At 44.9% G+C, this 25,240-nt stretch overlaps 1 protein-coding gene across 1 annotated transcript in view; it reads right to left on the reverse strand.

The window, feature by feature from the left end:
- Positions 1-25,240, reverse strand: part of GPR89B (G protein-coupled receptor 89B) — a 106,530-nt gene that overhangs the window by 12,750 nt on the left and 68,540 nt on the right. Inside the window, exons 9-13 of the mRNA XM_077479789.1 lie at positions 22,015-22,124; positions 18,900-18,988; positions 17,970-18,062; positions 17,157-17,252; positions 16,609-16,698 (exon numbers count right to left, since the gene is read on the reverse strand). Coding sequence (XP_077335915.1) covers positions 16,609-16,698; positions 17,157-17,252; positions 17,970-18,062; positions 18,900-18,988; positions 22,015-22,124 — 478 coding nt within the window. The remainder of the gene's footprint in view (positions 1-16,608; positions 16,699-17,156; positions 17,253-17,969; positions 18,063-18,899; positions 18,989-22,014; positions 22,125-25,240) is intronic.

Below are 25,240 nucleotides of genomic sequence, written 5' to 3' on the forward strand. Positions count from 1 at the left end.
GTTGACGCCCTAACCTATTTCAAGCCTCTAACACATGTAATGTATCACTGAGGCACACTGAACCTCCTATACAGAGCAGCAACTGTTTTACCTCCATTTGTTTCCATTTTTAATCCAATTTAAAAATGAAAAGCAAAAGATGACTATACAAGTACTCTAGCCAGGATAATATATACGATCAGGTTATGTGCACAAGGCACTTCCTTGTTGTAGCAGTAATTGTACTAAAGGTAATAAATCAATTCCTCACAGCTGAGGGAAGTTTTTAATTAACACATTCAGCGAACAAGTGAAAGCCAAAATAGAACCAGAACAACTTAAAGTGTTTGTTACCCAAGTAAAAAAATAAATAAAAAAGGGATCCTGCTCCTTTAAAGCATGTTATATGACACAGTGCTTGTCCTGTGTCATTTAGCCCCCTGTAACACCTAAAAAACTTGACTGATCCTGCCAGTTTCTCTCCCCCCCTCTGTAAACTGACCACGGTGTACCATGGCTGCTGAGACCAGACACCGTGGTCAGTTTATGTGCCTCTGTCATCAGCAGCCTGCTATCTGCTCTCCTCTCTGCTCTCCTCCCCCCTCCCCCTCTCTTTCTGTGTGTGAGCTAGAGCTGCAACTAACGATTAATTTGTCTGTCGACTAATCTATCGATTATTTTTTTGATTAGTCAACGACTATCCGATTATTTATTTTAATTTTTTTAAATGAATCTAGTGGTTTTTTTTGGATTGGCTAATTAATCCTTTGGATAGCCTTACAAAAAATAAGTACATAAAAAAAAAGTAAGATAAAAGAATATAACTAGTACTATATTTTATATAAGTATGTACTTATATTCTTACCTTTTTTTATGTACTTCTATTTTGTAAAGTTAAGATAAAAGTATATATATATATATATATATATATTTATATTCCTCTATCTTAACTTTATATTTTCTGTTCAGAAGTTCATGAATGTTTATAATTTATTTTTTGTAATGTTTTCTTTTTTTAAGGGGGAGGGTGTGTGGGGACAGTGTCAGTGTGTTTTGTTTTGTTTTTTTATTATAATAAAAAAAAAAAAAAAAACTTTTTTGCTATTTTCTGCTATTTTTTTATCAGCCGTGTTGGAGGGGATATGGTGAGATATCAGGGGTCTTAACAGACCTCTGACATCTCCCATTTGAGACAGGGAAAGGGACTGGAGACAGAGATTCCACAGTCCCTTTCTCTGCAGCCTCTGCTGCACTGATAATGAATGGAGAGAAGACAGCGGCTCCTCTCCATTCATTAACTGAGACATCGTAATCACAGGAGGTTACAATGTTTCAGTTATGTGAATGGACAGAGTCAGTGGTTACTGACTCTGTCCATTCTGAAAACCAAGGAGCCGGGTTTACCGGCTCCTACTTCCGCTCTCCATCCTGAGATACCGAGAGGGGTGGCAGCAGCACGGAGGGGTAGAAGAGAGAGGGGGACACAGAGAAGAGAGAGGGGGCGGCAGCACGGAGGGGGACACAGAGAAGAGAGAGGGGGACGGCAGCACGGAGGGGGAGAAGAGAGGGGGACGGCAGCACGGAGGGGGACAGATGCATGGAGGGGGAGAAGAGAGGGGGATGGCGGCACGGAGGGGGAAAAGATGCACGGTGGGGGAGAAGAGGGGGGGATGGTTCTCATGGATCGGATCATTCCTCGGATCAGAGTCACGGATTGGATCATTTTTCAGATCAGCAAATAATAATTTAATTTGCAAAAACCGGTGAAAATTCCACCACCATATAGTCCCCACTGTAATATCCACAATCTCCCCCACTGTAATATTGGCTGGGTATGGCTGAGTACGGCAGAGTATGGGCTGGGTACGGCAGAGTATGGGCTGGCAGGGTACGGCAGAGTATGGGCTGGCAGGGTACGGCAGAGTATGGGCTGGCAGGGTACGGCAGAGTATGGGTTGGCAGGGTACGGCAGAGTATGGGCTGGCAGGGTACGGCAGAGTATGGGCTGGCAGGGTACGGCAGAGTATGGGCTGGCAGGGTACGGCAGAGTATGGGCTGGCAGGGTACGGCAGAGTATGGGCTGGCAGGGTACGGCAGAGTATGGGCTTGCAGGGTACGGCAGAGTATGGGCTGGCAGGGTATGGCAGAGTATGGCAGAGTATGGGCAGGCAGAGTATTGGCAGGCAGAGTATGGCAGAGTATTGGCAGGCAGGGTATGGCAGAGTATTGGCAGGCAGGGTATGGCAGAGTATTGGCAGGCAGGGTATGGCAGAGTATTGGCAGGCAGGGTATGGCAGAGTATTGGCAGGCAGGGTATGGCAGAGTATTGACAGGCAGGGTATTGCTGGGTACTTCAGGGTATGAAGGGATGGCTGCTTCCATCCGATCTCTCCCCTCCACTGTACAGATTAGTACAGAGAGGGGAGAGAGGAACCGTCTGAGCGATCACAGTGTAAACAGCCTGGGTGTAGAAAGATGGCCACCGCTTCGGAGCTAGGCCGAAGCCGCGGCCTTTCCTAAGGCCGAGACCGCGGAGCGCTCCGTGGATCGCGGCATGTGCCGATCCGAGCGGGGTGACCCGTTCTGATCGCGGATCGGTGACGATCCGTTGCACCCCTAGGGACGGCGGCACGGAGGGGGAGAAGAGAGGGGGACGGCGGCACGGAGGGGGAGAGGTGAGGGGGGCGGCGGCACGGAGGAGAGCGGGAGATAATGAGAGATACTGATGCATCGACGCCCTGCACGCACGTCGACGTATTTTTGTAGTCGACGTAATCGATTACGTAGACTCGTCGTGGCAGCTCTAGTGTGAGCCTCTCCTCCCCCCTCCTGCTGCTCTCATAACACAAACCTGTATACACCATCAGCACTGCCTCCTATTGCAGTGCCCCCCTCTGTGAATGATTTATAAATATACATGCTATACCTAATTTAAGAGCCGAGATTGTGATCACATGACCATCCAGCTCTCTCCTCCTCCTCCTCCCTTCCAGACTGACATCAGTGGAGGAATCTCAGCCTCGCCCACTGCATCTCTCAGAGGAGGAAAGGAGAAAGCTGGCTGGTCATGTAATCGCAATCTCGGCAGTGAAATGAGGTATTTGCAGCATTTAATTTTATAAATCACACACAGAGGAGAATACTGCAATAGGAGGCAGTGCTGATGTTGTATACAGCTTAGAGTGTTAAAAGTTTCTCATTTACTGCACTTAGTCTATGCAGAGGATCAGCAACCAGTAGATCGCAGCCAGATGACTGGTAGATCACGGTCTGGTCTTGCTGACCCGCCATCCCAGAGCATCAGAGTGCAATGCAGCGGGGTCAACTTGTAAAGTTGGAGCTGTAGTAGGGAGCAAGAGCTGCATAAATCGATGCATCCTCCGTAGTGCCGGTGTCTTGTCGAATACTGTCCCCCGTCGGATAGTGTCCGCCCTGTACTGCGCTTCCGCAGTATGGAGGAAAGGAGACGCCGAAAGTCTCCGAAGATGAACGGCGCCTGCGCACTGAGCCCAGGTTCAAGCCCCACCATCCAAGTGGACATAGAGTTAAAATAAAAAAATTCCGAGCAAAGCGAGGCCGTGCCCGAAACGTGGCGAGCGAAGCGAGCCTGCGAGGGGGACCCTGTTACTAAGTGCATACCGTATGTCCACTTGCATGGTGGGGCTTGAACCTGGACTCAGAGCAGAAGGTACTATTAAGTGCACAGGCGCCGTTCATCTTCAGAGACTTTTGGCATCTCCTTGTCCTCCGAGGCGGACACTATCCGCTGGGGGGACAGTACTCGGCAGAACACTGGCTCCTGTCCTATGTGAAGTGATACCAACTGCACTCCATCTCTTGTCCAGGCTGGCGGTCTCCAGAGTGGTGCCAGCAGCAGGAAAGAAGAGATCTTCAGGTCAGTGTGAAGCAATATACTGGGCATAATAGTATAGGGCTGTTTTCACACTGATGCGCTGCTGTTTACCCACACTGGGAGTGCAATGCAGTGTACCTGCAGCTTTCCTGGGGGTTTGCTGAGCTTAGCCATAGACTTCTATTACAGTATATTATGCGGGTTTGGTGCACTTTATGAATGCAGGAACTTTGTTGCACTTTCAGAAAGTGCACCATACTTGGAGGATATAATAGAAGTGTATGGCAAATAACAGCTAACCCAGGAAAGTTGCAGATACACTGCGATGCACCCGAGGTGAAGGTAAACTGCAGCACACCAGTGTGAAAGTAGCCTTATAGGGGACTCAAAACAGTAATGCCCAGTACCCACGATAGGATTTTCCGACAGCAAATGTGAGTTGGATGTGAGCTTGTTGTTGGAAAGTCCGACGTGTGTATGCTCCATAGAATGTTTGTTGTTGGAATTTCCGCCAACAAATGTTTGAGAGCAGATTCTCAAATTTTCCGGCAAAAAAACTTGTGTGTACATAAGTCCGATGCACAAAAGTCCACATATGCTCGGAATCAAGTGGAAGAGCCACACTGGCTATTGAACTTCATTTTTCTCAGCTTGTCGTACGTGTTGTACGTCACCGCGTTCTTGATGTTCGGAATTTTCTGACATTTGTGTGACCGTGTGTATGCAAGACAAGTTTGAGCCAACATCCTTCGAAAAAAAATCCACGGTTTTGTTGTCGGAAAATCCTATCGTGTGTACGGGGCATAAGTGTTTAGTTTTGTAGTTTGGAGGGTGGTAAATCTCCATAGTGAAGATGTGTTTTTACCACCCCTGCCCCAACTGCAGTGGCCAGGAGTGTACACATGTCAAGGTGCAGCAGGAGTTATGGTTGGCTTGCTAAGTGAATGTGGCTGTTCTCAAATGCCCTGCAACATTGTACAGTACAGCAAACAAGGGGTTAAAGCAGACAGCAATGTGTTGCTTTCTCACCGCCTGCTTTAACCCCTTGGACCCCGCAGAAGCAAGTAGTTGCAAGGCACTTGCAGAGTTGAATGAGTCGTGATTGGCAAGCGGTAGCACACACCAAAAGCAACAATGTGCTTAATCCTTGCTGCAGCATGTGTACACCTTTGGCTACTGCCTCAGCAGCTAATGGGGGATAGGGACTGGGGGCAGTAAATTCTCAACCCAACTGCAGGGTTTTACCACCCCCAAACTTTACATGTGAATGAGCCCTAAGGATGCTGCTGCTGAATGCAACTAAGGGCTCATTCACAAGTGCACGAGGCACTGCTGCTCCTCTGAAAAGCAATCTGGGTGTGTTTGACCGGTGGCGAGGAGGCGATGAGGCGATATGTTGTCTCCTCACCACCTGATTTAAACCCATGATTGCCGTGCAATGCACGCGATTACGTTAAGGTAGTACGACAATTAGAGGTTTAGATCAGATGTGAGGAGGAGACACTGTGTCCGGTGATCATTGACTTCTCCCATGTTATTCAGGTAGACCGCCACCTCTTTAAGGTTGTCTACCCCTGGTCTACGCCCTCTATGTTTATCTATCAAAATAAATATTTATTAGCTTGAATTAGGGAGCATTAGTAAGACCTCATCTGGAGTTTGCAGGTCAGTTTTGGGCAAAAACTAGAGAAAGTGCAGAGAAGGGCAACTAAATTATTAAGGGCCACTGTAAAAAACAGGTGGTTGAGCCATGGTTTTACCACCCCCCTGAACACCCATCCAAAGCTTACAATACAGCCTTGAAGGAGACTGATCACATGCCATGGCCGCAATGTTCTGCATTGTGGCTGTAGCAAATTTAACGGGCATGTCAAGTTGATGGGAGGTACTGCCTGTCAAACTCATCTATTCAAGTCAATGTGGCCGCAACGCCACCACATGCCAAAAAACAAACAAAAAAATAAAAACGCATTTAGGAGGAGGTAGGATCACCTCCTAAATGACTGACAGTGGCTGGTTAGCTGCACCCTGAAAAATGTGGTCCACCACTTTCATAAAGGTGTCCGTTTATGAAGCAGTGAAATCTATTCACTGTTTCATTCTCCGGCATTCCATGCCCCCCTACAATAAAAAAAAAGCACATAACGTCACACATAACCCCTACACTGCCCCCTAGTGGTTAACCCCTTTACTGCCAGTGTCATTTACACAGGAATCAGTGCATTTAAATAGCACTGATTGTTGTATAAATGACAATGGTCCCAAAAATGTGTCAAAAATGTCCGATGTGTCCGCCATAATGTAGCAGTCACAATAAAAATCGCTGATCGCCGCTATTACTAGTAAAAAAAAAAAATATTAATGAAATTGCCATAAAACTATCCCCTAGTTTGTAAATGCTATAACTTTTGCACAAACCAATCAATAATCGCTAATTGCGATTTTTATACCAAATATATGTAGAAGAATACGTATCGGCCTAAACTGAGGAAAACATTTTTTTTATATATTTTTGGGGATATTTATTATAGCAAAAAGTAAAAAATATTAAAAAAATTTCAAAATTGTCGCTCTATTTTTGTTTATAGCGCAAAAAATAAAAGCCGCAGAGGTGATCAAATACCACCAAAAGAAAGCTCTATTTGTGGGAAAAAAAGGACGCCAATTTTGTTTGGGAGCCACGTCGCACGACTGCGTAATTGTCAGTTAAAGTGACGCAGTGCCAAATCTCAAAAAGGAGCCTGGTCCTTTGGCTGCAAATTTGTCCGGGGCTTAAGTGGTTAAGCAGTGATAAATTATCACTGCTCAATACACTGACAGATGGCACGGTTAATGTTAAAAAAATAACAAGTCCCCCTACATTATATATATATGTATACACACACACATTTTATATATATATATACACACACACACACACACACACACACACACACACACATTGTGGAGACGCGACTCCATGTCACAGGTGCATATGAGCAGTGTGTGCCTGATTTTGGCAGGAATACTAATTGCACACCTGTGGGCTGGGTTCATAAACATCCCAGGAATAGAGGTCAGGGCTCAGACTTGGAGACAGCTCCACCCAGCAGACAGGAAGATTGGCCTAGGTCAGGAGGGTCGCAGTAGAAGACGGCTCCAGGAGAAAGAGACAGGAGGTCTCGGAGTCTAATGTCCTGTACACACGGTCGGACATTCGGACGACAAAATCTGTCAGATTTTTTCCGACGGATTTTGGCCCAAACTTGTCTTGCATACACAAGGTCACACAAAGTTGTCGGAAAATCCGATCGTTCAGAACGAGGTGACGTACAACATGTACGACGGGACTATAAAGAGGGCAGTAGCCAATAATTTATTCCGAGCATGCGCGGCACTTCGTCCGTCGGAATTGTCTACACACGATCATAATTTAAATGATCGGATTTTGTTGTCGAAAATTTTTAGATTCAGCTCTCAAACTTCCGACGGAAAAAGTCCAATGGAGCCCACACACGGTCGGATTTTCTGACAACACGATCCGATCGCACATTTTCCGACGGAAAATCCGAAAGTGTGTACAGGGCATAAGACTGTAGGTGGCAGCCTGTGTGTACGTCTGTAGCTGGCAGATGTGGCCCGGGACCAAAACGCTGACAGTGAGTATGCCAGGGGGCTATCGTTTGGTTATACAGTGATGGTGGAACCCCATGCGAGGGAAGATTACTGTTTGTTTGAACTTTTTCGTTACCTTTAAATAAAAGTGGGCTGCTGTGCCCTAAAAAACGCAGTCTGGAGTGGCACATTTCTGGAAAACTGCATGCACCACTTGAACCTAATCACTCCGGATCGTCACAACATATACACATTACATATATATATATATATATATATATATATATATATATATATATATTGTTAAGGAATCCAATGTACATAATGATAATCAGAAAATGTCTATTTGCTTATGTGTATACATGTTCCCATGCTCCTTACTTATTATGTAGCATACAGATTGACCCTGTTCTGCGGAGCCAAGATGGCGTCTATACCCTACATCCCCCGCATTAAAAGAATGCATTCGAGATAACAGAACCAGCTTCAACCAAACTCCAAGCATCAAGTTTCTTAATTTCTCTTGTATTGTAACCAATAAGATGTACCAATTAGACTGACATAGTAATGACGTATCTTTCTGTATAAAATATCAACACCGCCCACGAATAAATCAGTATTTAGAAGTAGCCTGAGCTGAACATATCTCAGAGAGTGTTTACTTCTAATGTGCATGCACATTTATACTTTTTAATTAGGAATAGCAGCAGATAACCAAGAACTAATTTATAGTTCTAATCCATCACAACTGGCGCCCGTGTGTGGGGGCTTTCAGGCTTCAATCGAAGGGAGACCGCATTCCAGGACTGAACGGCTGGCCAGACCAGAGAAGGGGGTTAAGCGCGCAGCCCTAACAGTACGGTAAGCATATTTATCCTTACCATTTGTACGACTTCTCTGGTTTGACTGGTTGATTTTGTCTTGTTGGCTCCTTTCGATTGTTCAAAGAGGCAGGTAACTTATTTCTCGCCTGAAGCCGTTTTAACGAACCTGCTAATGGTTTTCTGCTGACTATTATCTGTTCAGTGTCTGTCATTCTGAAGGATTGCAAATTTAGCAGACTGAAAGTGCAGCTGCAGGCGTGTGTCCATCCTCACCCCTAGATTCTACCTCTAGTGGTGGGGTGGAATTCTGCAGGCATTTATAGACGGGGTTACTCGAGGTTGGCTGTGTAGGACCTCTGAGGGTTAATCTCAAACTGTGAATTAGGGCAGTTTGAAAGAAGGCTTGCGGATGTGGCAGCCTTGCAAAACGTCTATGAATGTTCTGCTCGGGAAAGCTTTCCTGAGGGTTTATCTCAAACTGTGAATTAGGGCAGTTTGAAAGAAGGCTAGCTGGAATTTGGCAGTCTTGTGACTCAGGTGAGCTTTTCCCGAGAGCTATCTTTGCAGTTTAAAGAGTGTCAGGTGTCATGTCCTGTGTGTGTATTTGTCCATTACTGTTTGATATACACGAAGAGGGTTGGAGAGAAGGTGGCTACCTGGAGATTCAGTTGGGCCATAAGCCACTGCTCCACACCACCTCTGACGTGCTAGTTTTGACCCTCGAAGAGATAGAATAGTCAGGAGTGTGCGAGGAGACAGATCTCTCGCAGGGATGCGAGCCCCCACCCTAGGAATTCTTTGATAAGACAGCAGTCAGAGGAGTATTAACCACTTTGTTGCCTGTATTCTCCTCTTAAGCCGTCCGCTGAAAGAGAGAGAGAGAGAGAGAGAGAGAGAGAGAGAGAGAGAGAGAGAGAAGGGAATGCTAGAATGTGATATTAGAAGAAGAGAGAAGATGTTGCAAGAAGCAGAGGAATGGCATGTGCTGATAAGAAGACAAAGGGGACTCTGTGTGATAACGGCTTATTGAATGTGGCAGAAGCATGGTACAGGACGGCAAGGGCATTGCACAAAGAAGGTTGGATAGAAGAGGATGTATGTGTATCACAGAGTTGATAATGTGGCTGTACCGCCCCCATATACAAAAAACTGGAACGAAGGAGGGGAGGGACAACCCTGCTATCCGCCTAACGCCCACCCCCTTCTCACCACCCCAACCCGAGCACAACCCACTGTGACCACTCCCAGTGGCGGCCATCTTGGTACACCCAAGCCCACGCTTCAAGCACAGCCCAGTGCACTTCCTGCCGGCGGCCATCTTGGTACACCCAAGCCCACACTTCAGGCACAGCCCTGTGCACTTCCTGCCGGCGGCCATCTTGGTACACCCAATAGGCCCAGCCATGGCCTATACCCAGTTCTTCCCGTTTTAAACCAGGATGGTTCCTACCACACACCTGTCTTCCCTAATATGGAAGCACTACCTTCACTTGCCGGATATGTTAATGATGAAGAAGCATCCGAGTAGGAAGACCAACAACAGGCAGCAAGGCCACCTGCTGATTTAACCCTTAATCCGGCTCCAGCCTCACAGTTCCGGGAGGATCTCAAACGTATGCTGACAACCATAAGGAACAGTGCCCCTTCCCTGCCCCAACACCAGTCTCGGTTACCAGAAGGGGCACCGGTGATGTATGTCGCTTTTACCCCATCACAAGCAGCAACCTTAGTGACAAGTCTGCCTGACCCAGAGAAACAGCCAATGCCCTTCTACCGCAGGATAGTGCAGATACAAGAAGCTTACTCAGCTGCCTGGAGAGACTTGATCAGCCTATGCCAAATTAAAGCAGGACATGTCTTTTGGCCAGTCATGCAGACAGCCTTCAATGATGCCTGCCTGGCAAGTGCCACTTCTTATACCTCAGGCTTGGAGTTCTGTGCCCAACTTCGCGATTGGGCAAAGGAGAAATTGGCAGATCAGACCACCACAATCCAAGATATTGCCCAAGATAAAGGGGAGTCTGTGGAGAAGTATCATGCTAGACTCATACAGGCCTTTGATGATCTGGGCTTCTCCCTCTATGAAAAGACACACACACACACACACACACACACACACACATGTTATCATCTGCTTTTGTCTCAGGACTCAGAGAGGATATCAGAAAAAGCCTGATGGTGGCCCACCCTGAATATCGCTCAATGAAAATGTCCAATTTACCGTTGGTGGCCAGAGGGATAGAAAACCAAAAAGGAAAAAACCAACGCCCCTCATGGTAACACAAGACGAAGATCCCGCCTACACTCGTCCACCACCACTGCCCAATACCAGGGAAAAGATCATCTGTTACAACTGTGGGAAGCGGGGTCACATCAGAAGAGTACGCAGAGCCCCAAGACATCTGAGACATGACAGGGATCCCTGCGAAGGGCAACGTGGACATGGACCTTCACCACCACGCCCCAACTCATGCTAGGAAATGGGCAAACCTGTGTCACCCCTTATGACAGTGTCCTAAAATGAGACTGGGGGACCCCTAGCAAAGGTCACGTTACCTATACAAGGAAAACCTACCACTTTTCTCATTGACATGAGTGCAGCCAGGAGTGTGTTGAGGGCTGAGGACCTGCCTGATAATTCTTTCCTTTCCACTATTGATGTTTCCTGCGTGGGAGTGGATGGGGTGCCCCGCTCCAGTCCACTCACTGAGCCTCTCCAAGTGAGGACATTTCCTGATTTGCTTACCAGATTTGTGGTGTCCTCTACATGTCCCTTGAATCTACAAGGAGCTGATGTGCTGTCCAGACTACAGGCGTCAATCATTTTCACACCTATGGGGGGGGGTGTGAGGTTACATACTCCCCTATCCTTGGAAGACTCATCTGCTTTGTATTCTCTGCCTCTCCTGATGACACTTCATGGAGCAATAACTCCAAGTTCAATACCACAGGAAGTACTTGACAGAATTCCTGCGTGTCTATGGTCCACAGGCCCGGAAGACATTGGTCACTTAAAAGTGCCACCAGTTTCAGTCAAGCTCAAAGAGGGCGCATCATTGCCCCGGAAACCACAATACCCACTTAAGTTGGCGCAATCAGAAGCTATCTCGAAACATGTAGCTGCCTTGGTCCAGAATGGGGCCTTGATCCCCTGTACCTCACCATGTAATACACCTCTTTTTCCTGTCAAGAAGAAAACACCTAAGGGAGAACCTGACAGATACAGGATGGTGCAGGATCTGCGAGCAATTAACGAAGTCACAGTGTTGGACACCCCAATTGTGCCAAATCCACATACCTTATCAGCTGTACCTCCAATGGCTGAGTACTTCACTGTGGTGGACCTGGCAAATGCATTCTACAGTGTACCCCTGCATCCTTCCTGCAGGTACCTCTTTGCCTTCTCACACGAAAAGAAGCAGCAACGTACCCAGACAGTTATGCCAAAAAGGGGCACAGAACTCTCCAAGCTAGTTTGCAAACGCTATGGCTATCATCCTTGACATATAACAAGAGGATCACCTGGAAGTGACTCTCCTCCAATATGTTGATGACCTTCTCCACTGTGCAGCTGACTTACCCACTGTTGAAGTCACCTCAGAAAGCCAGTTGGGCTATCTTGCCACACAGGGTTGCGAAGCCTCAAAGCCCAAATTGCAGTGGTGCTCAACATCTTTAATTGTTCTTGGACACTGTCTTGTCCCATGGGACAATACACCTCACTGAAGACAGGGTGTAAGCAATCTCTGACATCCCACTGCCACAAGGCCAGAAGCCCCTTCATTCCTTCCTTGGACTAATTTCGTATTGCAGAGCATGGATTCCAGAAGGCTCCCTACTGATGCAAGCTTTGTATGATGCCCTGAAATCAGACCCCTTCCAGATGTCTCCTGAAGCAATATCCAACTTTGAGGCCTTCAAGCACACCATCTCTGGCGCTAGGGCTCCCAGACTACGACAAAACGTTCAAGCCCTTTGTATCCGAACATCTGGGACATGCTACAGGTGTACTCGCCCAATCACACGGCATCTGCCTACGCCCTATAGGATATTATTCCTGTCGGCTGGATGCGATAGCAAGAGGAGGCCCATCGTGTCTGAGAGCTGTCTTTGCTGCACAAGCCTTGTTTGACAAAACTTTGGACTTGGCTCTCGGACTCTGCCTCGTTCTGCTTGCTCCCCATGACATTGCTCCCATACTCCACCAAGATCCAGCCAAAAACTTTTGTCCATTGCCAGACACTTGAGACTCCTGTGTTTCTACCTTCTAGACAGCATTACTCTATTACGTTGTCAAACACCGAAACCTACCACCCTTCTTCCACTTCTCGAGGGGGGTAAGGAGGAGGAGTCGAGTCTTGACTTGTCACCCCATAACTGCATCGAACGAATGCGGCTGGAAACCACGCATATCCCCACCGTGAGTGAAATACCCCTGCAGGATCCAGGTCACCACTGAAAACTCGGTTCTCCAAACTGAAACCTTACCGCCGGTGATGTCTGCACAGGTGGCAGAGCTGCAAGCACTTACTACAGCATGTAAATTGGCAGAGGGAAAAAGAGCCAACATTCATACGGACTCAAGATATGCTTTCAGCGTTGCCCATGATTTTGGTGTTATCTGGAAGGACAGAGGGTTCCTGATGGCTGCAGGAACACCTGTGAAACATAGCTCAGCCATCAAGGACTTGATGGACGCCCTGCTTCTCCCAACCCAAGTGACTATTCTAAAGTAAAAGCACACGACAAACTCAACTCGAAGGAAGCTTGAGGCAATCTAGCCGATTCAGCTGCCAAACAGACAGCCAGTGTTCCACGGGAAGTGGACAGCAGGGTGGTAGAAGAAGACCACCCTGTGCATACCCTACAGACTCTCCCAGTGGACAGAGTTTATCTGAAATAATTACAGGAAGCAGCAAGTCCGGATGAGAAGGAAAGCTGGAAAACGGAGAGGAGGAACTCTCAGAGATGGACTATTCGAGTGCAGCAAGAAGCCTTGTCTACCCAGGAGTATGTACCCAGCCATGGTGCAATGGGCAAATGGAACTGCCCACTTGACAAAGACTCTTATGAACTTATGAGTTACTTCATTGACCAACAACTTCTGCAGATCATGCACTATCTGCAACAAATGTAACCCAGAATGTACAGAAAAGGCACAGAAGAAGCACCTGGCAAAAGCTCTATACCCCTTCCAGAGGATACAAATTGATCACTCCCAAATGCCAAAGGAGTGACAGATTCGAATACGCCCTAGTGCAGGTGGACATGACTGCCAGGACCACAGCTAAGGAACTACTGAGTGAGATAGTATGTAGATTTGAGGTCCCAGAGGTGATAGAGAGCGATCAGGCCCAGCCTTCACAGCAACCCTTACAAAAGATTAGGGCAGCACTGGGGGTTCAGTTGGCTCTACACACCCCTTACCACCCTCAAAGTAGCGGGAAGGTAGAAAGGATGAAAGGGACACTAGAAAAACAGGATGTTAAAGATGGCCCAAAAGACTAACATGAGTCGGCCAGACAGTTTGCCCACTGCCCTGTTCAGTGTCAGACACACACCCCGGGGGAAATATGCCCTATCTCCTTATAAAATTTAGTTTGGTTCAGCCCCCAGACTTGGCTGTCACTTTCCACAACAGTTACAGTTGCAATCTGATGTGTTGACTAATTATGTAACCGCATTATCACGAGAATTAACCCAAATGCATGTCCAGGTGTTTTCTTCCATTCCAGATCCTGAATTAGATACAGGAACACACCAACTACTGCCTGGAGATTGGGGGCTGGTAAAGAAATTTGTGAGAAAACATTCTCTTGAACCCAGATATGATGGTCCATTCCAAGTTTTGCTGACCACAGCCACCTCAGTGGAATTGGCCGGGAAGAATACCTGAATACACGCCTCCCACTGCAAGAAAGCTCCACCCCCAAGGACAAGATCCCGCCCACTTCATGACGACCATGCTGCATATCCTTTTTCTGTTTGGTCTAGGGGGGAGGCTCAGGAGGTGGTCATCACAAAAAAAAAAAAAAAAATGATAACATAATTACATTTTGGTACAACTCTTCAGGGACACATGTGACCACCTTTACCTTTGATTACTGTGACATAGTACCTTGTCCGTTTGACTCTTTCATGGCAATGCCATTGGTACAGTGACATCCCTGTTGGTAAGGTGAGACATCCCTGATGGTAATATGTGTGTTTTACAGACAGTTACTGGGGCCAGAATTGTGGTTCCTGGGAGGGACAGTGGGTTGAAACATAGGACCAGATTAGAGGGTATCTGGACCGGTGAATGTGCCCTGAAAAGGTGATTACGCCCCTCCATATCCTAGCAGAAGATACCCCTGATACATACACTGACCCAGCACACAGTCAGAGGAGGAAGCGAGCAGCTCTCTCCGGAAGCTTTGACCCTCATGTGTACATAGATGCTATAGGGGTCCCAAGGGGGGTCCCTGATGAATTCAAAGCCAGGGAATTGCTGGCCAGTTACCCCCCACTTCCTACATGACATTCCAGAACCGGATGGCCTTAGACATGCTGTTAGCTGAGAAAGGAAGTGTCTGTAAAAATAGAAAAAACGGGAACCTGTTGCACCTACATTCCTGATAATACCGGCCCAAATGGTAAAGTAACTTTAGCTATAAAGAAATTAGAAGATTTGTCATTGGAGTTGAAGAAGAACTCCGGTATTACAGACCCATGGGATCAATATTTTAGCTGGATGAGTGGGTGTCAGAAGGTGCTCGCCCAGATAGGGGTAACGGTACTAATAATCCTGGTTCTTTTACCCCCCCGATTGTATGCTGTATTCTACCTTTCGTAAAGAAGTTAATGAGCAAGGCTGTAGACAACAGCCCACCTACATTTCTCCACTAAGAAGAAGAGGACCCTCTTATGATGGAGGGTGACAAACCCTTCACTCCTCTACAGTCACTCCCTGTCCAAAATCTCACAATCCTCTAGGGTTATAGGGCTAGATAGCACCTGATTGCCCTTCTCCAGCTGTATCGAGGGGGGTAGTGAACTAGTTGCTGCCCAACTCTATATACAGCTTAAAAAGAGTTGCTGAGGAGAATGGGCCAGGTGAGTAGGACCTTTTAGATGAGGGACAGAAGAAAATAGCCATTTTAGGGGGGACTGTTAAGGAATCCAATGTACATAATGATAATCAGAAAATGTCTATTTGCTTATGTGTATACATGTTCCCATGCTCCTTACTTATTATGTAGCATACAGATTGACCCTGTTCTGCGGAGCCAAGATGGTGTCTATACCCTACATCCCCCGCATTAAAAGAATGCATTCGAGATAACAGAACCAGCTTCAACCAAACTTCAAGCATCAAGTTTCTTCATTTCTCTTGTATTGTAACCAATAAGATGTACCAATTAGACTGACATAGTAATGACGTATCTTTCTGTATAAAATATCAACACCGCCCACCAATAAATCAGTATTTAGAAGTAGCCTGAGCTGAACATATCTCAGAGAGTGTTTACTTCTAATGTGCATGCACATTTATACTTTTTAATTAGGAATAGCAGCAGATAACCAAGAACTAATTTATAGTTCTAATCCATCACAACATGTGTATACACATAAATATGACAGGGGGACATGGTTACAGTGTTGGGGGGTCTGAACGAGGTATAAGGAAGTTAAAAATCTTCCTCTTTCCTCCTCAGATCCCCCGAGATTCTCTCTACACTCCCCAATTCTCCACCTCTGAGCTTGTGAATCGGTGAGGGTAAACTCTGACACAGATCACCAGTGAAGCGCTGAGATCGCAGCTTTATAAACTGGCCGGTACTGTGTCAGTCAATGAGGATTCTCAGTGTGCGGAGATCATTGGTGGGAGAACATATTCCCCCGATTATCTCTGTTTCACAAACTGTTTATGGACTGTGATCAGCGGCGAACCTCAGGATCACTGCTGATCACTGCTTCATAAATGGACACCAAAACGATCAAAGTGTCCATTTATGAAACTGTGAACAGCATATTCACATATTCGTAAAACATTTATCATTTTCATTCCACTTTACAATTATGTGCCACTTTGTGTTGGTCTATCGCATAAAATCCCAATAAAACACATTTACGTTTTTGGTTGTAACATGACAAAATGTGGAAAATTGCAAGGGGTGTGAATACTTTTTCAGAGCACGGTATAATCAACACAGTCGATACAAAATATAATTAACGCCGACACCACCTCTAAAATGTGGGTCAATCAGCAGATTTACCAACCTTTACATGGCTATGGAGCTTTTTACTGACCCCCCAATTTCCTCATATTTCCCAATAGAAGATACGTTATGGGAGGCATAGAGCCTATAGCAGTACCTTGGTGAGTGTGATAAGCAGCCCTCTGATTGAGGTGACAATGATGATTCCCACCAAAATGAAGGAGATGTGCTGGGACCAGAACTTCACCTGAGCAAGACAAGAACAAAAAACATAGATAAAGTATATAATAAATTCAGTTATATAGCACCTAAACATGTTATTGGCCATCTTTAAGTGGAATTAACCCATCAAAGTTTCTCAAACCAGATACATTCAAAGCATGCTGTAAATGATAACTGTCACAACTGATTCTTATTCTTTCAAATAAAGCATCAAGCCATAAAATGGCTAGTGTTACATGTTCAGCACCAGGTCAACTGCAGATCAAACAGAGGCTAAGATGGCAGTTTTGTTGACTGTAAAGTATATGAGCGTTTAGATCCCCTTTAAGACATGATCCCCTTTAAGTACATCCACATGAGTGTGAATGTTAGAGCTGCTGACCAATCCTGCTACCCAAAGGTAGTGAGATAACACATGCATGTCTGGCCACCTTTTTTTGGTCTTTGGGGGCATTTACTGTTTAAAGACAAGCAAAATCTTACATCAAATTGAATGCCCAGGTAGTTCACAGTGATCTCGATCCCTCTGGTCACAGGGTCAGTCTTTCCAACTCTGTCAAATACGATGTTGATTGTAGCCTGCAATTGCATGAAGAAAAGACAGAATTTTATGAAGAGCAAATCCAGGAAGATCTTGATGCAAAGCTTAAGTGACCCAAAGACACGAGACAATGCTCGCTGGATCTGTGAACGATAATAACTTTCATGAACAAGTGAGGTGAGGCTATGGAAGGTAAGCACAGGCTCCATAAAACACATTCTATCTAGAAAATAGATTACATGCCTAGAATGCTACAGAATCTAAATTTGTTGGTAAAAAAAGAGAAGAGTTACGATACTTACCAGCCCTGTCCCCAGTGACTTTCCGCTTTCCACTCTCTTGCAGAGCTACAAAGGCTGAACAATCTTCAGCATCCAACACTTCCAGTTGTGTCTATTGGTTGCATCCCCTACTATGTCACTGTTGTGTCCTCTGCAGAGCCAAAGTGCTATAGAAGCCAGAGGGTGGCAACCACAACTTGTGGTGGAGAATGCGGGCAACACTTCCAGACATGGAGGCTGAAGATTCCTCAGAAGGTGTCACTCTGCAAGCGCACAAAGATTGGAGTCATCAGGAGTGGGACTGGTAAGTATTATCTCTCATTAGAAGTCGCACATATGCGGGGACTGATAGGGCTATCTTCAGACATTAAAATCTATATAAAGCAAAAAAATGGGCTTTGCATTGATATTAAAGAGGATAAAAACTGTTCAGACAATGTTACATGAAGGGCAACACTGACCGAATCCACTTACCATAAATATCTTCCAAACGCAGTAAATTGAGAAAAAGTAACCCAGGAAATTGAAGTATTTGCCTTGGAAGGTTTTAGAATATTCAATTCTCTCCTATAACAGAGACATGAATGAAGACACATGAAGAGACCTCAAGGACATCCACCAAACCAGAACAGAGCCAGATATCGCATGGGTTGGGATGACAAATGGAGGTTAAACAATAGGCCTCTGGGGTTTGCATATTTTTAAAGACAATTATTCACCATGTTTTGTTACAATCATATATAATTAAAACAATATAAATAAAATATAGATACAATTTGATGATCTTGGCATTCAACTGTAAAACTCATACAAAAGTTGACTTACCTTTTAAACACAAACTCCAGCCTTCCTTTAGCATTCAATAGATCTATTTGGAATCAGAACTTCTGTCAACATTTTATTGCTGCCTGTATTATCCTTGGGGAGATTTCTCCTCACTTCCTGTCTCTAAGGCACCAGTACAGGAAATATAAGGGTGTGGGTGCCACTGGGACAAGAAGACACAGAGAGCAATAAAAACCCCAGATGTTCTAACCTCTTGTCATCCTTTTAAGTAAAAGTGCTGTTGTTGCTCTCTCTGTCCCTATAAGAGGGATATCCCATCACTTCCTTTCCAGGGAGGTCACTTGTGATAGCCTGTCATTAAGACAGGAAGCAGGAGTGAATCTCCTTAATGAGGGCCCAGTAGCGATAAAAACCTTACAAAAGTTCTAAATATTCCCACCTCTGTGCAAAACTTTAAGAACCTTTTTGAGTACAGTTTGTCTTTACTTTATAAGACAGGAAAGTGGTATGTTGTCGAAATGTAAAGGCCTTCCATTTAGAATGTTCCACAACAGTACAAAGATTTTGGATATAATTGGATTGTTCCAGTGTTGGCGCGTTTCTCAGGGATCTTCTCACCTTGGTGGCATAAAGGTCCACAGTCTCCAAAAAGAGTTGCCGGCTCAGTTCCTCCAAAGCGTCCACCTCCTGTTGGATCTGAGAGAGGTCTATGGACAGAGTTAAGGAAGCAGTAACACAACAGGACTCAGGAACTTTCGGATTTGTCCTCCAGCAATCAACAAGATTCAACCATTCATTCACTCTTCAGCTGCTACTTTCCAGAGCAAGTTCAATCTAGTAACTATTTAGGTTAGCTTAGATCCATGGTGCCCAACCTACAGCCCAAGGTCCAACAGGAAACCCTCCTTTTATAATTGTTGTGTGGCCCTTGGAGCCTAGCAGTTATGGGATCAATTATTTGTAAAGGGGTAATAGCAGTGATCTTTACAAGCTTCATGCATCCAAACCTGTAGCATGTACCCAGTCCCTGACCAACATTCTGCTAGTATGTCTGCACTCTATGACCATCATTCTTCTAGTAAGTGCGCAGTCTCTGACCATTTCCTCTATTATGTTAGCAATCTCTGACCATCGTTTCCTCTCGTATTTTTGCAATCTATGGCCTTCATTCTTCTAGGATGTCCCCAGTCTCTGGCCACCATCTTCTTTAATATGTCCCCAGTCTCTGACCATTGTTTCCTCTAGTATGTTAGCAATCTCTAACCATAATTTCCTCTATTGTCCACACTCTCTAACCATCATTGCCTCTAGTATGTCTGCAGACTCTTGCCGTAATTTCCTCTAATGTTCATAATCTCTGACCATCCTTTCCTCTAGTATGGTCAAAATCTTTGACCTCCATTTCCTGTAGTATTGCAGTTTCTGACCATCATTTTCTCTGGTATGTCTGTAGTTTCTGATCATCTTTTCTTTTAAGTATGTCTGCATTGTCTGACCATTATCTCCCTCTAGTATGCCTGTACACTTATTTTCACACTCTTTGACTATCCTTTCTTCTAGTTGTACACACTCTCTGACCATCATTTCCCTCTAGTATGTCTGCAGTCTCTGACCATCCTTTCCCTAAGTTTGTCCCTAGTTTCTGACCATCCTTTCCTTTACTATGTGCCCAATCTTTACCACATAAGTTGTCAACCACTGGTTTGGAGAGTAGCTTAGACAGTCCCTATTTCATAAACTTTGAAAGGCAACCTTGTCAAAAAAGTATATTTCACTTTTGGGTGGGTGTAAAGCTATACAGAAAGCATCATGTAAATAACAAAAAAAACCTGAGCAGTTGCTGAATGCTATTTGTAGCTCAATTGTTGTTTTCATTGGTTACCTTAAATCCGAGTTCATTAAAAATTATAGTTGCAGCGGTACCGTTTTTTTTTTTACTGGTGACTACAAGTACCAATACTTTCATTCAAGTATTCGGCAATAATGAGTACAGATACCTTTGCGGTGTGATTTGAGCCCATACAAAATGAATGGCCTCAAATTGCGATGCAAAAAATCGCATGGAATTTGAACAGATTCCTGTCCGACCGCACCGCTCCTGTGTGAACCCAGGTTGAAATTACTATGACAAGCCTGGGTTTACATAGTAGCGGTACAGGAAAAAGCATGCGATTTGGACAGGAATCGCACAGCATTCCTGTTCAAATTCCATGCAATTCTTTGCAGTGTGATTTGAGCCCATTCATTTTGTATGGGCTCAAATTGTATGGCAAAGGTATCAGTTTTGGGTATCGGAACCGATACCGGTGTTGGTGCAATCTTAATAAAAATACGTTTAGCTGAATTTATTTACCAGACCCCTAGAAAAATAGAGGTTTAATATTTTGCTTCAATGGGCATTGAGTCAAATGGTCACTTTTTCTAAGCTCCACACACATCTGGTGTTCACAAACTTCTGAGTGTGTAGGAGAGTGCGCCCCGCACTGGGTTCTGAGGTCCCTTCCACTTGGTCACTACTGTGTGGTATAACAGCCAGCAAGAGAAACTACAGCGCACAGTAATGGTGGACCAGGTATCCGACTTACCCAGAAGTGTTGGATACCAGTGGGGCCTGTAATACTCGAGAGCAAAGATCTGACTCTACTCCCAGTGGAAAGGTAACAGATTCTGTTAAGGAAAAAATCCTGGGCAAGGGTGCCCTGCAATAGAAGAGGTACTACATTCAACTCTCTGGTGGACAGTGTCTCCAACTTTCACTCCACTGCAGGTTCTGTTGCACTATATTTAGCAGTCAACTTTTCCAGGAAAGTTGGATGCCCATGTCCCCTCCCGCTGTGCACCATGGTTCCATCCTCTGACCTCCATGTCTCTACTGAGTCTTGACCATGGGGTTAGAGGAAGGAACCACTATGTGGCAGGGGTCAAAGGAATCTGCAACTACCGAAAGTGTTGAACGCCGAAGAGACAGACAGAGGCTGCAGTGATGTAATGGAGAGAACATAAAAGAGACAGGGGCTTCTGGGAAGGGGGCAATGATACCTCTTCTCTTGCTGTGCAACTTTTTTTTTGTACCTTTTGCTACCCTGACAGGGTAACTTCTTTTTTTTTTATATATGGTGGTCATAATTTAATTATTTTACCCTAGTGATAGGATTACATGATTTACATTATTGTTGCAATATATTAGATCAGTGATTCTCAACCAGGCTTCTGTGGAACCCTATGGTTCCTCCAGAGGTTGTAGGGGTTCCTTCAGCATTGGGCAATTTCTGTCTCTCAGATAAGTTCCCACTGACACCATTGATCTTTTTAGCTATCTGTAAGGAGGTAATTCTTCCCAATGACCACAAGTGTAAGGACCATTCTTCCCACTGACCACAAGTGTAAGGACCGTTCTTCCCAATGACCACAAGTGTAAGGACCATTCTTCCCAATGACCACAAGTGTAAGGACCGTTCTTCCCAATGACCACAAGTGTAAGGACCATTCTTCCCAATGACCACAAGTGTAAGGACCGTTCTTCCCAATGACCACAAGTGTAAGGACCATTCCTCTCACTGACCATCACACTATGTATCATGAGTTGTAGAGTTCTAATTCTTAGTAGGGGTTCCTCGAGACCGGAGAACTATTTCAAGGGTTCCTCTGTGTTGAAAAGGTTGAGAAAGGTTGTATTAGATGTTTTGGCCACCTCCCAGATACAACCAGACAGACGAAGAGCGACTTAGGATACTTTCACTGCCAGGAGCCGAAGACGTGACACTCTTTATCATCCCCCAGAATCCACCAGGGCGGCTTTGCACTTCTCCCTTCTGGAACATATTCCTTCGTACCGTTGCTATCCTATGAAGACAGATAACATTCTCATACAAACATAAATTGACAGCCCCTCTTACAGTGATTCTATGGTGTTCAAAAAAGTCCACAGATTACCGTCTGCAGGTACACTGGCCACACACCCACCTTCCTCATCATTTTGGAAGACTGACATTCCTAAAAATGTTGAGTGTCTTCTGGATATATTCCAGGTGCATCAAAACAAAAGGTGTGCAAATTCTTACATTTTGTTTTCTTTCATTTAGAAAGCAGCCGTGGCCTGAGTACAAAAGCCTGTCCCCTGCCAGCATAACGTAGAGAAAGACCCTTGCTCTGTGAGTGGAAACAGTGGTCTCTGGCCCCTAATGACTCACGTCTAGACCTCTACAATAAGTAAGGCTGGCCATCGACGGATCAAAATTCAACTGGTTCAGCAGGAACCGGACAAATTTTAATCCATCTATGGGCAGGCTGGGTGTACTGAAGTCAATTTATCGATTGACTTCAGTACACCCAGCCTGTCAGGTTTTTATTATTCGGTCTCTACTGTGATCATAGCCATCGGCGGTGATCATTGTATCCCAACGGGAAACCTCCCACTGTCAGAACACAATTGTGCAGCGAGAAGGATTCCCCCATCAACAATGATGGGAGAATGAAGCTATTTCCTTTCCTTCAACCCGTTGATATAGCAAGAGAATCTTGTTTCCAGGTCTATACACATGCTCGGCCCATTATGAGAGATTCCTACCATCCCCTACTGGAGAGCACACAAAACTTCCAAAACTTCTGAAAACAGTCATAAACCATAAGAGAGAGAGAGAGAAGTCTCAGAAATAGACACCTCAACAGACACAGGAAACCAGCAGGTCATTAAATACATTATACTGTACCTACACTAAATGGCCAAAAATATGTGAACACCTGACCATCACACCTCTATGAGCTTGTTGGACATCCCATTCCAAAACTGTGGACAGTAAGAAGTTAGCCTTCCTTTGTGGCTTTAACCGATTCCACTCTCCTAGAAAGGCTTTCCACAAGATTTTGGATTGTGTCTTTGGATTGTGAGGATTTGTGTCCATTCAGTCAAATATTTGTGAGGTGAGGTACTGATGTTGGATGAGAAAATTTAATCCACAATTAGAGTTCTAATTAAACCCAAAGTGTTTATTATAGTTCAAGTCTGGGCTACGTGTAGGCAACTGGAGTCCCTCCATACTAAACTCACCAAATCATGTCTTTATGAATGGTGATCAGTAGGGCCGAGGTCAGGGCTCTGTGAAGGCCAACCAAGTTCCGTCACACCAAACTCATCAAACAATGTCTTTATGGATGATGATCAGTAGAGTTAAGGTCAGGGCTCTGTGAAGATCACCCAAGTTCCTCCACACCAAACTCATCAAACCATGTCTTTATGAATGGTGATCAGTAGGGCCGAGGTCAGGGCTCTGTGAAGGCCAACCAAGTTCCGTCACACCAAACTCATCAAACAATGTCTTTATGGATGATGATCAGTAGAGTTAAGGTCAGGGCTCTGTGAAGATCACCCAAGTTCCTCCACACCAAACTCATCAAACCATGTCTTTATGAATGGTGATCAGTAGGGCCGAGGTCAAGGCTTTGTGAAGGCCAACCAAGTTCCGTCACACCAAACTCATCAAACAATGTCTTTATGGATGATGATCAGTAGAGTTAAGGTCAGGGCTCTGTGAAGATCACCCAAGTTCCTCCACACCAAACTCATCAAACCATGTCTTTATGGATGGTGATCAGTAGGGTTGAAGGCAGGGCTAGGTGAATGCCACCCAAGTTCCTCCACACCAAACTCATTAAACCATGTCTTTTTGTATTTGGCTTTGTACAGAGGAGCACAGTCACGCTGGAAGAGAAAAGGGCTTTCACCAAACTGTTACCGCAAGGTTGGAAAAATACTAGCGCTGTGGACATTAAAGATGAATTCCTCAATTAATCGACTAATTTTTTTGATCGATCAAAATTCTTTTGATCGGTACTCACCTCTACATAGGCTTCTGGGTCTTCAGGGAGTTTCATCGGCGATCCGGTGACGTCACGGACATCAACGTCACTGGACTCCTCCCCCTTCCCCAAGTGCCTCAAGGGGGGAGGAGTCCAGTGACGTTTAAGTTTTGATTGAACGTAACGCGTATGGGGAAGGAGCTATGCATGACGTCACCCGCTGCTGCCCCATGGAACTAACATGATTGTCGGTTTACATGCTGTGTTTTTATCATCTTTATGTGAGTAGTTTGTGTTTGAACACAAAAATTAAATCTGATACTTAAGCGGTGAGCACTTAGATCTTTTCTTTCTACCCATGACCTGGCGTACTTGCTGAGATCTAAGGAGATGTGAGAGAAGTTTATGGTCCGTGTTAACCCTTTTGATACCCGCTTGCATGACCACCTGTTTGCACAGGGGTCCATGCCATAAGGTGAGAGTGATTAGTTAGACCGGAGGTGGAGGGATTGTCACACTACTGTGGGAAAAAGAAATTACTTACGTCAGTGCTACAGTTTGAATTTAAAACGTATTTGTGTGAACTGTGAAGTTAAGTCATGGATTGTGGAAACGAACTAGTGTCAGGTGATTGTATATAGTGTATACCACATTTACCACTGACTAATGCAGAGTTACAATGCAAGGAGCAGCTAAAAGTATTTGGATATGTATGTGCGTTGTAATTAATCAAAATTAGTCGATTAATCGATCACGAATCAGTTTAATCAGTAAAAGTCCTAAAAAATACTATTGTCTTTGTATGTTGTAGTATTAACAGAACCCTTCACTGGAAACACCTGAACTCAATCATTTTGAGAGGTGTTCACATACTTTTAGCTATATAGGTAGGTTGTGATGGTCCACAATCCTTGGGCTGTATAGTGTATAAAAATAAATAAATAAAATATCATCCCTTTAGGGTGGATTGCCCCTTTAAACGGCTTCATCTTGTGGGAAACAGGAACTAGGGGTTGGCCTATTGCCTAAAAACGATACAATCAACTTGAAATAAATGAGATAAACATTGCGGGAAAATTAAAATGAAATATATAATTCTATTGAATGAATTAATCAAGGAAAAGGGAAGCAGAGAACAATGAGATTGCATTATGAGGGAAACA

Source organism: Lithobates pipiens, unplaced genomic scaffold (genome assembly GCF_037356315.1).
Source record: "Lithobates pipiens isolate NorthernLeopardFrog02 unplaced genomic scaffold, aLitPip1_a1.2 Scaffold_16, whole genome shotgun sequence".
Classification (NCBI taxonomy): Eukaryota; Metazoa; Chordata; class Amphibia; order Anura; family Ranidae; genus Lithobates; species Lithobates pipiens.